At 38.0% G+C, this 17,232-nt stretch overlaps 1 protein-coding gene across 1 annotated transcript; it reads left to right on the forward strand.

Moving 5' to 3' along the window:
- Window positions 1–6,243: 6,243 nt before the first annotated feature.
- On the forward strand, window positions 6,244–6,589 carry LOC104271047 (cysteine-rich hydrophobic domain-containing protein 2; the record flags this gene model as incomplete). Its single annotated transcript, XM_009865595.1, has 2 exons — window positions 6,244–6,298; window positions 6,434–6,589. Coding segments are annotated over 2 exons (211 nt in total), but the record flags the coding sequence as incomplete, so codon positions are not given.
- Between the last annotated feature and the right edge of the window lie 10,643 nt (window positions 6,590–17,232).

Genomic DNA, 17,232 nt, shown 5'->3' on the forward strand with positions numbered 1-17,232 from the left:
GGAAGCATAAATGTTGAAGGTATTGTTGTCTGTTGTCCCATGAGCTCTGCTGGTTTTCGGATACTGGCCTGTCGGGAAATCTGGGGTTAAATTTAGAGTAGTTTTGTGGCACTTTGCTATATTACTGCCTTAATATTTGGTTGCCACTAAGTAATGCTAACAGCTGGGCAGTGCAGTTTGCTTTCTGGTTACAAACAGGAAGCAAGACGTGATAGACTCAGAGGTTTGGAGGACTGGACAGATGTGGATGGGCAGGAGGCTGAGGAGGCCCCATAAAGGAGCGGAAGCATGCAGCCAAAGTGTTTGTTTTTTTGTGATCCAATGGCTTTTCTGCAAATCGGCTGATAGTCTTAGCCAGTTTCTGGTAAACAGAGAAAACTCACAATTACTCAGTTTTCATGTTTGCAAATACAGAAGTATAAATAATTGAAATGGAGGCAAACGCTGGTTTCTTCTCCAATACTGCAAGGTAAGTTGTGTGACACAAGATCAAGGCCCGTTAGTGGAATCATGAGGAGGGCGGCATAGTGTGTCTGTGACTAGTAAAGGCATTGTGGTTGAAGGTAGTTGCCTCATTAATTGTTCATTAATGGTCACTAGCTCATTATTACTTTAAGATCTTCCTTAAAATATTTCTTCCTTAGGTTTTAGATGAGGGATGAAGTATGATTATGTGCCTCCAAAATTAGGCAACTGATCTTCATCTACTTTCTTTATCGCACCAGGTGTGAACAGTTCACTAAATAGCATCAGTCACTTTTGCCTTTGTACAGCCCATGGCTTTTTTTTTTTGTCATTGATCAGAAAACTTATTATTAAAAGGTAGATCACTGTCAGAACATTCAGTTGGCACATTGAAGGAATAGGTCAAGTGCTGTGTATATAACAAATTAGTTTTGTCTAGTATAAAAGCATGAATGGGTTTTGAAGGTCTGACAAAAATTGTCAGCAGTTAAGCAAATACCGGATTGATCTGTCCCTGGCTCTGCAGTTTAAAGAGTTGCTGACGGCTCCTGCTGTATGTGTATTTAAACAGAAGCTCTCTTTTCATAGTCTATTGTCATATCTTCTCTGATCTTACATAGGAGTCATAATGTTGAGTTTGAAATATGTCATCTCCATGACTACAGATTAATGTCAGAAAGACATTTACTATCACTTGATTTCATCCAACAGACAATGGAATGTGTGAGAGTCCTTTCTAAGCTAAGTAGTTAAAAGCAATTAAAGGAAGGCAGATAAATATTATCTAACTAAAACATACAAATGCTGTTGCCTTTCCAGGGTCTGGGGCTTTTGGTTAGTACTTACTAAACTTCATTTTCTTCTTAAACTCACGGTTTGGAGAAGGCTGCACACAATTGTAAAACTTTTTTTTTAACATTGTTTTTTAAATATTCAGGGTTTTTTTCACACCAGCAGATTTGGGATTGCTCAGTAGTCAGAAGTAATATTTGACCTGGTTTCTGATAACTTGAGGTGATCTCTTCTAATGACAAGAAACTATAAAGCAGAGAAAATATAGAACTTTACTTACAACTGGATTGGAAGTCTAAGGTATTTAATACTTGTTTCTGAAATCATATTGGGATGGAAACAGAGGGACATAATGACTTTGAAATTGCAAAAAGAGTATCTGTGATAAGTGTCTGACTGTAAATCAAATATTGGATTTATTAGTCTTTTACAGTGCTGAAATGGTGGAGAGCTGTTGTGATGTCCTAATGAATGCCTTTGTGTGCTGTTTGTTATCTTAGTGCATTGTGTGCTGGTGTAAGTGTTTGGAGGGGAAAAAACCCTCACAAAATATTTTTTTTTTTAAACTTAAATCTGCTTACATATTTGAACCTTAGTCTGTGTCAAAGAGTTATGAGCGAAAACAGGACTATGTGAGAATTACAGATGGAGAACGTTAAGATTTGTGGAGCATATATTTATTTTGTAAGGATCGTGAACATGTGGAACTAAATAGCATGGTCGAGAGCAATGAAAAAATGGTTTACTGTCTGCATAAGAGAAGACAAAGAGGAAGAGATTATGTGTGTCAGTTTTATGTGTTAGGAAGATCTGAGCTTCAGGCTGAGAAAGGGTTGCAGGTTGGCTAGACTGTTCTATACTGTAAACATGAAGTTTCCATCTCTCACCATTTCTTTCTCCATGATACACAAGGGCGGGAACTCAGCTGAACCTACTGAGCAGAGTCATGTTCCAGAAACACTTTTTCAGGTTCCAGAAAGGTCAAAAAAAGTACTCATGCATTAAGTGGGCATGGATCCGTTGAAGACGTGATGTAGAATGGGAAAGGCGTAGAGCAAGCAGAGAAGAGTATGTGTCACTGAAGGTGGAGTGTTGTACAAAAGAAATCTAGTGCTGTATGAGGTCAGCTGTCTGAGGAAATGCATCTCCAAAATATTGATTTGCACTGTTCAATTTTAAGACACTTTTTGCTACTTTTTTTCAGAGCTGTTAAGTCTTCACAGTGAACATACAGTAGTGTTCTGTGGAGTTTCTAATATTTCAATTTCAAAATGGTCACTTACACTCAAGAGTGATGATACTGAGATAATTGCTTACAGAAGTTTTTAATGTGTAGGGTCACCTTTTTTTACTACCTGTGTATGGTGACAAAACTGTTATGTGGAAAGCTCAGAATGATGTTGGTAGCTGATTGAGTTAGCTTTGTTTCAGATTTGCTACCCCACCGTGTATTAAACAGTGCAAACAAGCCTCGAGTATGGTGTCTATCTCATTTGCTTATGACTTCACCAAAGCATTGGTCAGAAGTTTCTGTGCCTTGTTGCATATCAACGTGTTTGTGAATTCAGATAATTCTGGAAACTTTTTCAGTAGGATCATCTTTGTGAGGCATGACTTTTGCAATCTCCATGAGTACTTGTTTGTGTTTGATGAAGTTGTCAACATCTGAATGCTTCTGGATCACACATTCGCCTTGGTTCTGTCCTGCTGATTTTCCCAGCCAGTCTTCAGCGTGAGACTGAGCATGGCTTTCCCTGCAATTACATCATTTTGTGACTTAATTGAGAGCAGGGAGACTTCCCTGTGATTTTGACTTAACCCTCACCCCTTACAGCTGAAATTCTGTCTCATCTCTTGATGAGGGGCTCAGCTTTGCTTTAGTTCTTGCAGCAAGAGCAGGTTTGAACTAAATTATCCTTGTAGTTGGCCACTCCTTTATAGCTCAAATTTATATCTAATTCCATTATTCATAGTAAATCTCTTCTGGATGTTAAAGCCTCAAGTACATGAAGATCATTCTTGGAAGAGACATCTCTTTAGACATCTGTCTGAATGGATGAAGTAATTATATAGTAAACTATACCGTATAACTATGGTAAAAGTACCTTTTAGTTTTGAGACATATGATGGCAGCTGTGTATCTTGAGCTTGGAGTCCTTCTCCAGGCTTGGCTCCGTGTGAAGTTTATACGGATTCAAGGGATTTTTTTCAGGCTGTGGTTTCCGCTTCAACCTACTGGCAGCTTTCAGTAGCTTAACTGATAGGGCATGACAGTTCTTTCTGCCATTTATGTAACTTTTGCCTCAGCACTTGGTTTCACTCAGGGTTTTGGGGAAAGGGTGAATGGTCCTCTTGTCATGGTGTACTCAACAGGATTTTCAGTGGTAGAGGTATGTTTTCAGTAAGTGTGATTTTTCTTTGTTCTGTGTTGAAGTGGTACTCTTGCTGTATATTTCTCTGGTTGACAAACTTCACCAATTTTGAGGGATTTATAGGAGTTGCAGAGCAGTTACTCTAATTAAAAGTACTCATGCGCAAGCAAGGTCTTACTGAGACCTTTCAATATGTAAAAGGAGGCTTATAAGAAAGATGGGGAAAGACTTTCTACCAGGGCCTGTAGTGATAGGACAAGGAGCAATGGTTATAAACAGAAAGAGCTTAGATTTATGTTGGATGTAAGGAAGACATTTTTTTTTTACAACGAAGGTGGTGAGATGCTGAAACAGGTTGCCCAGATATGTTGTGGATTCCCTGTTACTGGAAGTATTCAAGGTCTGGTTGGATGAAGCTTTGAGGAACCTGCTCTAGTGACAGGGAGGTTGGACTAAATGATCTTTGATCCCTTCTAACTCAAATCGTTCCATATTTCTATGATTCTACTGCCTGCAGTCAATGATAGGGAGATGACTTGTTTACTTTTCCTTGAAACCGTGTATAAAAATCACCTGTGGCATCGAACCCGTACGCTATCTAGCCCAACATGCTGTTGCAAACTGTGGCAAGAGGTACTGCATGCAAGCCCAGCTGTTCCTGGTGTCCATTCTCCTTGTACCCTGGCATAATGCAGTTGTGAGAGGTGATGTATACAGTAACACTGTCTTTCCTTTGGTGTCCCTTTGCTGGGGAACTTGTGTAATCTTTCTCCAGATCTGTTGCCATGGTCTGTGTCGCTAATCTCAACTGGAAACAAACCCAGAAGTTTTCTGCTTGCACTTAAATGGGTAAAAGAAAGTGTGACTTTTTAAACCCAATCTCCAACTAGTTTCAGTGAGTGCCCTCTGTTGTGGGTTTTGATGATTAACAGTTAATCATTCACCTTATCCACTGCCTTCCTGAATCTGCACTTTGATCATACATCCCCCTCAGGGTTCTCTCGTCCAAGTTAGTGTCAGCCTCATTAGTCTTTCAAGGCAGCTGCTTTATTCTCTTAAATATAATAGTATTCCTCCTCTCTGCTTTCTCTTAAGTCCTTTGAGTCCTCTGTGAAAGGTGGATGCTAGAACTGCACCCAGTACCGATGATGTGGGTATACAAGGGTTTTATGGAAAGTCAGAATGATGCCCTCTGTGTTGCTCCTAGTCACCTTCCTAGTGGTGCCCAGTATTTTATTGCTGTTTCTGGCAGCTGCTGCTTGCATTGAGCTGCTGTTGGAGAGAATGGTGAGTGGCGATAAAAGATCTCTCCGTGAGCTGTAGTTGCCAACTTTTAGTTGAGTGTCACATCAGCACAGTTTAGCTTTCCCAAGATTCATCACCGTTTCATTCAACTACAGGAGCTCATCAGTCACCTTTTGTCCACTGGGTTTTGTGAGGTTCTTCCACAGTAGCTCACCATTGGTACAGGACTTAACTGCTTGTTTCCTTACTTGGAGAAAGTTTTCCATTGATATGCAGATCATTCTCTTCAGTAAAAAAAAACAACCCAAAACCAAAACAAATACCTAGCTGCTCAATAAACATACTGTCAAAGCAAATTTTGTCTTTAAAATTTTCACCTATCAAGGCTCAGGTAACTTTTTCTGCATACAGCTGGGCAATGTGGAATAGATCCTGCTGCCAGTGTTGGAGTCTTGAGCAGCTTAATTTCTGATTCATTTGTAGTATCTGATAGTAAGACTGCTTTGATTTATATTCAGAAGGTTATCAATTACAACTTAAATTTTACACTGACTGATGTTTACCAAGTCAGTAGCCAGACATACAGTTTTATTAATGAATTTGTTAGACTTATATAGTCCCTATTTGAAATTATTGACCAGATGCCAGAAAATATTCAGATTTTCTTTGAGGTTCATCTATTAATGAACCCAGCTGGTCAACTCTTAAGACAAAAACCGATTTTCATGGTTTTTTATAGACAAGGTGAAACTCTTCTTATCTTAGGTCTTCTGAAACCCAGAATAGTCACTAACTAGCTCATCTTAAACTGCTTCACAGCTTTACATTTGTAATGGGTATGTTTCTTTCAAATTAGTTATTTAAATAATGTTTTTTTAGGTAGTATTTTCTCTTCTGAAACTTATTAGTGCATTTTTTTCTGACTAAACAAGCTGGTATTAATTCCATTTTTATGCTTAGAACAGTTCTTTAGCACAGCCTGAGTGAAATTGCACTGGATGAGCTTTTCTTCAAGATATATCTATACTGCTGGAGGAAGGGCGTAATTCAGACTGTGGCCTTAACTTACTTCCCCTTACATACTTCACTTCGGATGCTTGCCGCTATTGCTTTATCAAGATTTTGCTGAGATTTGGGGAAGAGTCAACAATATCAATAGAAGTTCAAGAGATTATAGGCAAAATGGATTTCAAACTATGTACAGTGGTATACTGCTAGGATAATTTTAGGAATTATTTTAATAACTGTATTTTCCCGAAATTAATGCTATTGTGATACAAACTCTAAGAGTATTATGAGGTGTGTGTAACTGATGGCATGGATTTGAGTTATTTATAATTTTGGTATATTCTTAATTTTGTTTTTGCAGATTTGGACTAAGCAACAAATTTGAAGCAGAATTTCCTTCATCTTTAACTGGAAAGGTGAGTATCTGTGAACAGGAATTTGGAATTAGAATTTAGATTTTTACTACAAAAACGAGTTCCAGGTGTTGACTATTGTAAGAGTAATAAATTGCACTGCTGCGGTACTAGTTTGTTTTTTGTTTTCCCTTGTAGGTTGCACCTGAAGAATTTAAAGCCAGCATCAGTAGAGTTAACAGTTGTCTTAAGAAGAACCTTCCAGTTAATGTACGATGGCTACTATGTGGATGCCTTTGCTGCTGCTGCACTTTAGGTTGTAGTATGTGGCCAGTTATCTGCCTCAGTAAAAGAGTAAGTTGAGCTAACTGTATGATTTTGATAGCTAGAATTGTACTGGTTTTTTTCCTTTCTTTTTTTTTTTCTTATTTTTTCTCCCCTCGCCCAACTTTAAAAACTGTGCTAGAGCTAACTTACATCAGTTTTATTTCATACATTTTGTATCAGTTGTCTGTCATACTAGTTACTGTTGGCACCAGTCAGAACTTTGAGCTTGTAACGTGGTCAGTGGTAGTACAGCCGAATGTCTCTGCGAGAACCGTGCACTTGTTACAGCACTTACTGAAGTAACTTTTAACATACGTTTTTAATAGGTGCATCTTCTCTGTCATACGCTGTTTGGGATTATAAGAATTTGGCAGTGACCGACTGGCAGTTTGTTTTGGAGAACTTCTGATTACACTGTGGCCCAAATAGCCATATGTTTTTGTTTTAAAAGGCAATTTTAAAGAAGATAATTGATTTTTTTTCTTTGTGAGTTTTCCTTTTGAGCTGTAGATAAATTAGTTTTTTTAACATGGAAAAATAGAAGGTAGTGTTTTGTCTATGTACACTTGGCACTTAGTGTATTGTTCAGAACAAGCATGTTGCGTGTGCCTGTTTTTCCCTTCCTTTCCCTCAGTGCAGTTAATTAGGCTACCCTCCCATGTCTTCTGTTTTCATGAGTGTAAAAATTCTTTTGTTAGTCCTATTTTAGTACTTTGTAAGAAGTCTCTGTGCCTTCCCCTTATCTCCTCACTATTAATACTGTTCATCTTTCCATTTCGTGGCAAGGCTTGTGTATACTCTGTCTTCTGTAATACCTCTTAATTCTGCAAATTGTGTACAGTTCAGTACACTGAACATGATAATGATTTTCTTTATCAGAGCCCTCATTTTACAGGGTCAGGCATTCTAAAAAAAACATTTATAGGATGAAGACTGATCACAACAAAACCTATATGTGTTTTTGTGTCATCTAACTTGTGTTAAGATCTTAATGCTTAGTCACTTTGGGAGATTACTTAAGGCTAGTTTTAATTGTATACAAAAGAAGGTAGAAAAGCCTCCTGGTAACTGGTGTTTGTGGAGGAAAAATAAAAGTTGGGGTCAGTGTGAATCATATCAAATCTGAGGTTTTCTGTCTTTAAGCTGGCACAGACTAGGAAGTCTCCTGTAGCATTATTCTATATCTGTGTCCTGAAAGTCTCTTACAAGAACTTAGAATTTGCCAATTGCTTCAACAGATAAGTTGGTGATGTAACTAGCTTCCAGAGAAGACTACCTTTACCATTTCAGGCCTAGCTCTGCTCATTACAAACCCAAAGGAGGTTTGCATTTCTACTGTCCATGTTCTAAAGAAAAGAGCTTCTGGTGCTCTTTAGTTTGACCCGTTTTCCTCACGTAATGTGCTATCGCTACAGGAAGTGATAGCAGGATGTGACATGGTAGATGCTGATGCCACAAGCCCTCATCTTCTAAACTGGGGCCTTTTAATCTAGTACCAGAAGCCACAATCATCTTTTTATACGTTGTTAAACCAGTCAGAAAAAAGGTAGGGGCTTGTAACACCTGGGACAGGAAAACAGAGCTTAAAGTTGAAAACAGAGGTTCTGTGTGGGCAGTTGGTGAAGCAACATTTAGGGAAGTGCTTCCACTGAAGTCTATTCAGGATGACAGTTAAGGGAAGCTTCCTTCTGAAAGGGGAAACCTGCAAAAAACCTGAACGTGGATACTGTGTTCAGAGGAGGCTGGAAAGAACTTGATGGTGCAATTGCTGCTGTAATATACAGACTGCATAAAGACAGAAGGGTCTCAGAAAGAGAATGAACAGCAGGAGCAAGGACAGAAATTTGGGGTTGAAGTTCCAGAAGTCATCGTAGGGGTATGGCCTAGTCAGTAAGACAGTCAGTAAATGTTGCATTTGTCCTGTTAAAGCTGGAACAAGGAGACATTTATGGACCTTCACACCTTTTCCTGCACTTAAGATTAGGTGACTCAGGCTCAAGCTTGGATGTCCAGCATTAGTGAAATTGAGCTTGGGATTCAGTTGCCTAAGCACGTGGTGTCTTGTGCCAATGTGGATGGCACAGTGACACTAGACACTGATGGCATTGAGTACCTGTGTTTAGGCAGCATTCTTCCAGAGTGAAAATCGTTTAAGTCAAGCTGGAGACTTCAGATCTTATGACAACATCATTTGTCTGTGTCAACAGCTCAGCAAACTGATGTCTCTTTTGAGGGTTATCTGTCAGACCGACAACCCAGAACTTTGTGTCAGTTGGGCATCTGGAGAGTACAATACAGAGAAGAATTAATAAAGTTGTGGTTTTAAGGCAAACTGAAAGGGATAAGAATACTTTCCCAAAATGTAACTCTTAATCCTGGATTTGACTGGGAAACACTTTTTTTTCTGGTAGAGGAAGTAAGGAGGGAAGCTGTGGAGTATTTTTCAAAGACATATTTTCAAATTCCTTCTATAGGAAACAAGCAGAAGAATTTGCAACGATTGTAGTCAGGGCTACTATTCATAGAAGAGCAGTGAAAAGTTACTGCCAGTTCAGTTGCTTCAATAGGTATGGATGGATTTAACTCTATTTCTTGGTAGGCTCAGATCAGGAAAGCACAAAGTGATTTAAATCCTTTAAATCCCTCTTAGCTGGAATGATAGGTTTTTTACCCTTTGAGACCTCCATACTGAATTGCATCCGCAAGCTTGTAGCATTTTTCTTTTATGCAGGATTTTCTATCAGTTTATGTCAAAGTGCTATGGCAAGTGCGGGAAGCTAATCCTATGTATATTCCTCAAAGTGGGGAAGGTGAAAGACAGTGCATGATACGAATTACCTGGAGCTGCTCAGCAAGTTGACAGCAGTTGTAAATACAACCTGGTTCATCTAGATTCAAATCTATAATTCACTTGCTAGATTCCAGTTGAACTGTGACAAGAGGCAACTTCATATTCTTCCACTAAAAAAATAAATAAATCCATAGACTGTTTTGGTTTGCTGCTAGTGTCATGGTTTTGCTGCTGCATAGCAGGCTCATGTATTCAGTATGAAGTAATAGCATTTGAACTCTTGTACTGCTTGTCTGTGACTTTTTCTGTTTCTTGGAAGAGGGTTTTGTTGATCAAACGGTCTTCCATGCTTTGACTTCAGATCTCCTTGCATTGGCCGGACTCCAGCCATAGGTGTAGTCACAGCAGCCAGGATTTGCTTCTTGAGGAAACAGGGATCCAGGATGACATGTGCCTGTTTCTTTCTTTCATCTTTTAGATACATTGAATTTTTTCCCACTGATGCTCGTGATGTGAAACAGTTGCAATACTTAATAAATAAGAGATTACTTGGTTTACGGTACCTGTACTTGTCTGAGGAGTATTGCCTAGAGAACTTTGCTAATTCAGCATTGTCTGAAGCAATTCGTAGTGAAAGGGCAGTTACTTGCAACCTGCTTGTGCTACATCCTTTGCTGCAGTGATCACAAAAGACTCCCAAGACCATATAATTAGGGAGTTTGATTTCTGAAAGCAGGAAGGGAGTGTTTCCGTGTGGAACTGAAATTTATGTAGAACATGTTTTAATTGCACAATAAAAATAGACTTGCCTTCATCTTTGCCCTTTTCTACTGAAATAGAAGACTAACAAATTCATTTTGTTGAATTGCGTATACAGTGAGCTAACAAGTAGGAGTGTTTCTTAAGGATACAATTGCTTACTTTTAATCCAAAAGAGTAATTTTTCTTAGAATGACCAATTAACAAATGCCTGTTTTAATGAGGCTGAATCAGTCTGCCGTGCTCTTAAATTGCAGATATATTTTGAAGCTCTTTTTCAGAGAAACAATTTTTAAGATTAATGAAGACAAAATAAAAGCTGCAGCTTCAGATTTTGTGAAGCTACAATAATTCTCTTTCTCTGTATTCTGTATTTTTGCTGCCTTTTTAAAATTCTGACATGGAGATGTTATCACAAATGTAAATATGATTTTTGAACTTACAATTATTGAAAGTTTGTGTACAGTGGGAATATATGCTTTTTTCATGCAGCGTAAGATAAGTTATGGGTTTGTCTCATTAAACCAGCAGGTGCTTTGAACTAAGAATTATTAAGTTGCAGACATTTGTAAGCTTAGTTGTTAATTATATCACTTTAATGCATTTCCATGCAATGAAAGCATTCCCTTCACTGCATTTTTCTTTTCAGTGCTTTGTTCAGTGCTAGTTTTGTAAGTCTTTGTACAGTATTGTTTCCTTTCCTCTTCTGCATTGAAGTATTTGAGAAAAAGCCTGTTACTCTTCACCAGTAGAATAAATGTTTAATTTGATTCAGTATCTTATTGCCTCTCTCCTTTTATGTCGTTTTGATTCAATTTTAATGAATAAAAGCTGCAAGGAAGTTACAGGAAATACAGTCCCTCTGCAGATCCAGATCGTCAGTGTTCTTCAGCAGTTTTACTCAGATTGTACCATCCTTTCTGAGACAAGTTCCAGATTGTACAAATGAGCTTTAAGTCTTTAAGTTATTGTTCTTCAAATAAAAAGAATGACACAGTGAATTATAATTCAAAAAGCACTACAGGCTGAGGTGCCCATTTGAAGCCACTTTTTCAAATGAATTGACACTCATTTTCAGTATTAACTAAATGCTACAGTTACTGATGTGTAAATAGGATAAATAATTTCAACAGAAACGATGCTTCAGTGAAAGCTGTGATAGAATTGCAGTACTGCTATTTCTTAAAAGCCGGTATTGTACATGTAAATTGCATGGTTCAGAAAGTTCATAGGCAATCTCTTAAAGTGAGTGGAATGAGATATTTAATAGTGATCTGTACGAATACTTTCAAGAGCTACTTGTTTGTTTGTGAATTCACACAAAGCTGATGAATGCTGCTTAAGCCTCATCATTAGTTGGTGCTTACATAGCACTTTACATTTTCAGAGTGCTGTATAAACATCAGCTAATTACAACTTCCAAAGTATTGATTAAGTATGTGGTGGAGGAGCTAGAATGAATTTTCTCAAACACGGTAGTCTTCCTTGTCAGTAGATCATACTGATGTTAAAATACATTAGCTCAGTTCATTGAAGCCATGAATATACTGCATTTATTTTCAGAACTGAAGAAAATACGTTTTTTTTTCTCCTCTGCCTATCTGCCAAGCACTTGGCACTGGAGATACTCTGATACCAGAATGCTTTTCCAGACAGTTACTCAGGGCAATTACATGGGATGGAAGGTGCCTTGTTTTTGAAGTCTCTACTGTGACAGTTTACATTGTAATTCAATTTGGAAGACTGTTCAAAATTGTAATGTATATATTATATTTATCCTAACCAGAACGCAGGTGATCTCTATATTGGCTCTAGTCAGCAGCTTAGTAAAACTTGGGAAAAGTAGAGCTTGTATGTATCAGATATAATCAGAGATCTTTAACATAATCTCTCTTTTTGCCTTTCTTTTTTTTTTAATATTAGCTATAAAATGAATGCTTAAAAAGAATCAGAAGATTCAAACCTGATATATTGTTCATTAAAAACAGTTCACTCTAACTTTAGTCAGAAGAGTCAAAGTTCTTCACAGATTGAACTTTGAGTGGCAAACCTTTCAGAACACTATAAATGTGAAATCATCATGTGAATAGCCCATCTTTTTATTATTATTATTATTATTGTTGTTGTTGTCAGTCTCTGAAATGATATTTTATTTCCTTCAGAATACCTTCGGGCTTTCATATGCTTTCCTGAAGGCTAGAATAGTGAGTTGATGTGTAATGAAGGATGGGAGCAGATAGTTCTCCCATGTCTTTTAATTTGCAATGCTGCTTGGAGGGAGTAGAGCAATAAGATTGACATGAAGAATATTTACAAATATATCACAAAATACTAGTTTGTTTCTTTATAGGCCAAATGAAAATCCTTTAGTACTCTGCAGAATCATAGAATGATCTATGTTGTAAGGGACCTTAAAGATCATCTAATTCCAACACTCCTGCCATGGGCAGGGACACCTTCCACTAAACCAGGTTGCTCAAAGCTCCATCCAGCCTGGCCTTCAACACATCCACAACTTCTCTGGGCAACCTGTGCCAGTGTCTCAGCACCCTCACAGTAAAGAATTTCTTCCCGATATCTAATCTAACTATACTCCCAATTTGACACTGTTATCCCTCATTGAATCACTACACACCTGATCAAGAGTCCTTCCCCTTCTTTCATGTAGGCTTCCTTTAAGTACTGTGCCCTTGCCGTAGCCCTTTAAGTACAGGAAGGCCACTATAAGGTCTCCCAGGAGCCTTCTCTTCTCTCAGCTGAAAAACCGCAACTCTCTCAGCCTGTCCTGATAGGAGAGGTGCTTCAGCCTCCTGATCATCTGTGGCCCTCCTGGACGTGCTCCAACAGGTCAATGGCTTTCTTACTCTGGGGGGGCCCCAGAGCTGAATGCAATACCGCAGGTGAGGTCTCATGAAATCAGAGTAGAGGGAGAGAATCACCTCTGTTGACCCGCAGGCTACACTTCTTTTGATTTTGAAAATATGTATTCTAAAGGTAAATTTGAAATTTCATGTATTCTTAATAGTAGCCTTTATATTAATCTTACATGCAGTATATATCTTTGATTTCTGTAGTGAATATTCTAAAGGTTATTTAAAATTTAATTGCATTTGTAATTAGAATGATATCTCTGAACATTCTGATAATAATCCAAATAACACATGTAGGATTAACGTTTTCATGTTAGCCATCACAATGCCAAAGGCAATATAAGTTTATATAGAGGGAGCTGTAGATGATGTAGTGGTTGCGTTTTAATACTGCTTTTTGTATTGATTTTCGCATCCGATTTGTCACGTTTCTGAAAAAAAACACAATGTGAACTAGTTGAATAGCACAGAGCTGTTCTGAAAGAGCATGCTAAAAAAGGTCTAGCTAGTTGTCAGATTTGGAAATTAGGCTAGGAAGGGTCATTTTTAGGATTCTGTCTTTGGCAACTTGTAGATGATGCTTATCAGGAGGATACGCAAATACTGTTGAGGAAAGAATTAGAATGCAGAATTAGCTGAAATTCATATGACAAAATTAAGTAGAAGGCACTTCATTGAACACTAACTCGTTAGACGATGTTACTGTAAACCAAACAAAACTATAATGGGCTGCTGGCAAGTGTGAGGTAGTGACAGTTCTTGCTTTTTCTCAAAGTAGTCTTGCTCTGGCATGTATTCCTTTTTTCACTTTGTTAAACAAACAGGGTAAAATGCTATTTTCTGTATAAGTGGACCACTCTAAGTAACTCAAGTGCTATGTATAAATAAAGTAACATTGTTTAACAAGAACAAAACCAAAAGTGGCTCAAGAGACATAACTACTGACCAACAGTTTGGGAGGATGGTGTGCTCAGTGATATGGTTTAGGGGACCTGGCACTGCAAGGTTAATGTTTGGACTTGATGATCCTGAAGGTCTTTTCCAACCCAAATGATTCTATGATTCTAGAAAAGAGAAGACTGAAGGTGTTGGTAAGTCTTCTACAATACCAAACATATATGTAGAGTGAAAGTGAGTAGTTACTTTGAATTATACTGAATTTTGGAATGAATTGCTGAATTTCGAACAATAGTTATGATGGTGATGAAAAATATTTTTTGAATAGTCAGATTTATCTTTTTCTAATTTGGCAAACTAGCTACAGCATCAGCCTGCTTGAGATTCTGTAATTTTCTGGTTTCACACTAGATGAGCAAAGCACTGTGGAGGCTGTCTCTTTTCAGAGGGAGCATTCTTTTCAGCATACACTGAAGTGAAGTGTTGGATTTTAAAGGCCCTTTTAGAGTTACTTTGTTGAGTTGGGCTGCCTTTCAGGTCCTTCTGACCATGTAGCTTCTCTTCCACTCTTGGCCCCTGCCCTTAGACACTCCTAATAGCAGGAGTCAAAAGGCTTCCTACATACTAATAAATTAAACCTGGGAATGTTCCCAGGAGTTGGCGCTTAATAATTTGTACTCTTAGATCACTGGCAGGCTCTGGTCTGTATAATGTGACAGTTCATAGGCATTATCAGAATGCTCCAGGCATTATGAGTGGTTCAGCGGTTATGAAAACTTACTGATACAGATGTAAGCTGTTCCTTGCCAGCTGGCTTCAGGTGAATGGGAATGTTTCTGGGCACAGTTTCATTTCCTAATAGAGATGTAACCTGAGATTCTTTAATTTCTCCACCTGCACTGGCCTTGAACTACATTCCATAGCATAATGTTGAATATTTTGGGAATAAATGACAGGGACCCAGTTTAACATCTCTGTAACCTTAGAAGAAGAGGTGGAGATGGAATTTTCATCTATGTTCAGTTTATAATTTCCCACAGTGGATGACACCAAACAAGGTATTTGTTGGAGATTCACTCCTGTTTTCGTTGCTGTTGGGTTAATTCCATTTTATGTGTTCATTTTCTGTGGCCTTTTCTAAGACAAAAATCCTTCAGCAGGATTTAGATTGTCATGGCCCGATTTGAATAACTCATTTGGAGGGAACAGAGCTCATATTTTTTCTCTCTTTATAATGACATGGAATAAGAGCTAGAATTTTATCCTAGAATAAGATTATTAAATCTTTCTTTACAAAATTAAGTAACAGCATTAGTTAAAATCCTGATGCTTCACAGATCAGTTCAACATCTGTCTGTGAAACGTGTTTTAACACATCTCAATTAGGCCTTCTCAAGGGAGGTGTGTTAATTTTGCCAGGGTAAGACCACTTGTTCTCCAAGACTTCTCCATAGCATGAAGTTTCCGCAATAGTTGGCTCTAGTCACTGTCATCTCATTACAGAAAGTAGGTAACTACACTTACTTGGTGACTTAGCTCTTACAGAGCAGCTAAAATATGCAGAGGCTAAAATGCCAGGTTAGCATCTTGAGTCTTTTGGATTGTCTGTATTTGAGAGGAAAGGTATATAACACTTTTGTAATCAACTTTTAGGAACTTTTCGTCATAATTTCTCTCTGCCCTGTATTTCTACTGCAGACCAGAATGACTTTGGAAAGTACTCATCCACTATCTATCAGTTAACACATTTGTGATAATAGTACAAGAAGTTCTCTGTTGTACATCTGGATATAATGTATATGGTGTTTCTGTACACCTTCTCCATTCTCCACATATTTAATGGCTTTAGTGCTTTCTCAAACAGTCTAGGTGTTTGAGATTCAAGGTAACCAGAGTCTCTGAGGAATTGTCTTTGGCTTAGATATTAAAAACAGTTACGTGCTGTAATGTCAAACAGTGCTGCTCTCTCTCCTCTTTATATCAGCAGACAATGTGGTGGAAGAGACCTTTCCAGAAGGTGGTTGATCTGCTTTGATTCGTTAAGCTTTAAATTTGTCTCTCTGTGATGTACCAAGCCAGGGTTGAGACCCCTACAAATTAGGTCAGTTTATGGATCACGTGAAATTATGGGACGATATCCTCAGGGCTGTCTTTTAGAATGGGAAGTTTCCTGAGGTCAACTTGATGTTGTTAGTTCTTCTGCTCCAGATTTCTGCTGATAGTATTTCTCCTTGCCTGATCAGGAGCTTTGATCTGTGCTTTGGTCTGGGCTTACTTTCTGCCCAGAATCATCTGTAACATAACACAAAATGTAGCAATAGTGATCCCATTGCACAAGACAGTTATTTCAAGATGGTACAAAAAGCACATTTAGTTCCAGGTATTCTGCTATACTTGTAGTGTGGCTATCACTTAATTTCTTGCATGGATGCTGCAGCAGCTTCTGGGATGAGCACCCTAACTACAGTCTCTAGTAAGAAATAACCTAACCACTAATAGGAAAGATGATGCAAGATACACCTGTATGGTTGAAGAGACACTTTTTCAAACGACTGTACATGCTGAAGCAGGTGTGCAAGGCTGTCAGGATCTGAAATCAACTCGGGTTTCACCTTTGTCATCTTTGTCCTTCACCAATAGAGAATTCCTCAGTAACGTGAGAATCTTGTTGATTTGCATTTTCTAAAGGGTTTGTGATATATGGTGTTCAAGGAGAGGACTTTCTCAACACAGATAAAGATATGTGTAATTCAGTTATGTGTGTTCCTAGTACAGCTTTGCAATTTTTGTGGCACCACTATGGGCCTCAGAGTTGACTTGGGGTGTTCTGGCATGTAAAAGGAAGTATACAGTTGTGTGACACAGCTTTCTTCTTCTGACTTTATATTTCATTGTTTGTGCTGATAACTAAACTACTTAGGTCTAAGTTTTGTAGTCAGGTATATCTTGTTTGGAAATTCCATCATTCCTATTTCTGAGTGAGCAAAGAGTGTCTTTCTTCTGGGGGGTAAGATACAATTCTAGCTGTATGAAAAACAACAAAAATCTGCTTAAATCCATCTTTTTTTATTTGAAATTTCAGCATAAAGTGTATTTTTTCAAGCCAGTATTAAAAATTATTAATACTTGATTGTGTAAATTTCTGTATGAAGGAATTTAGGAATAATCAACATGTTTTGTAATAATCCACATGTTTTTTCCAAGGTGAAGTAATGTTTGACTAACCTGATAGCCTTTCATAAAGATGTAACCAGGTAGATGGATGACGGCTGTGCAGTGGATGTGGTTTATCTTGATTTCAATAAAGCATTTGATACCCATTTGTCTCCCACAGCATCCTCATAGTTAAACTG

Source organism: Apaloderma vittatum, unplaced genomic scaffold (assembly GCF_000703405.1).
Source record: "Apaloderma vittatum isolate BGI_N311 unplaced genomic scaffold, ASM70340v1 scaffold35452, whole genome shotgun sequence".
Taxonomy (NCBI): Eukaryota; Metazoa; Chordata; class Aves; order Trogoniformes; family Trogonidae; genus Apaloderma; species Apaloderma vittatum.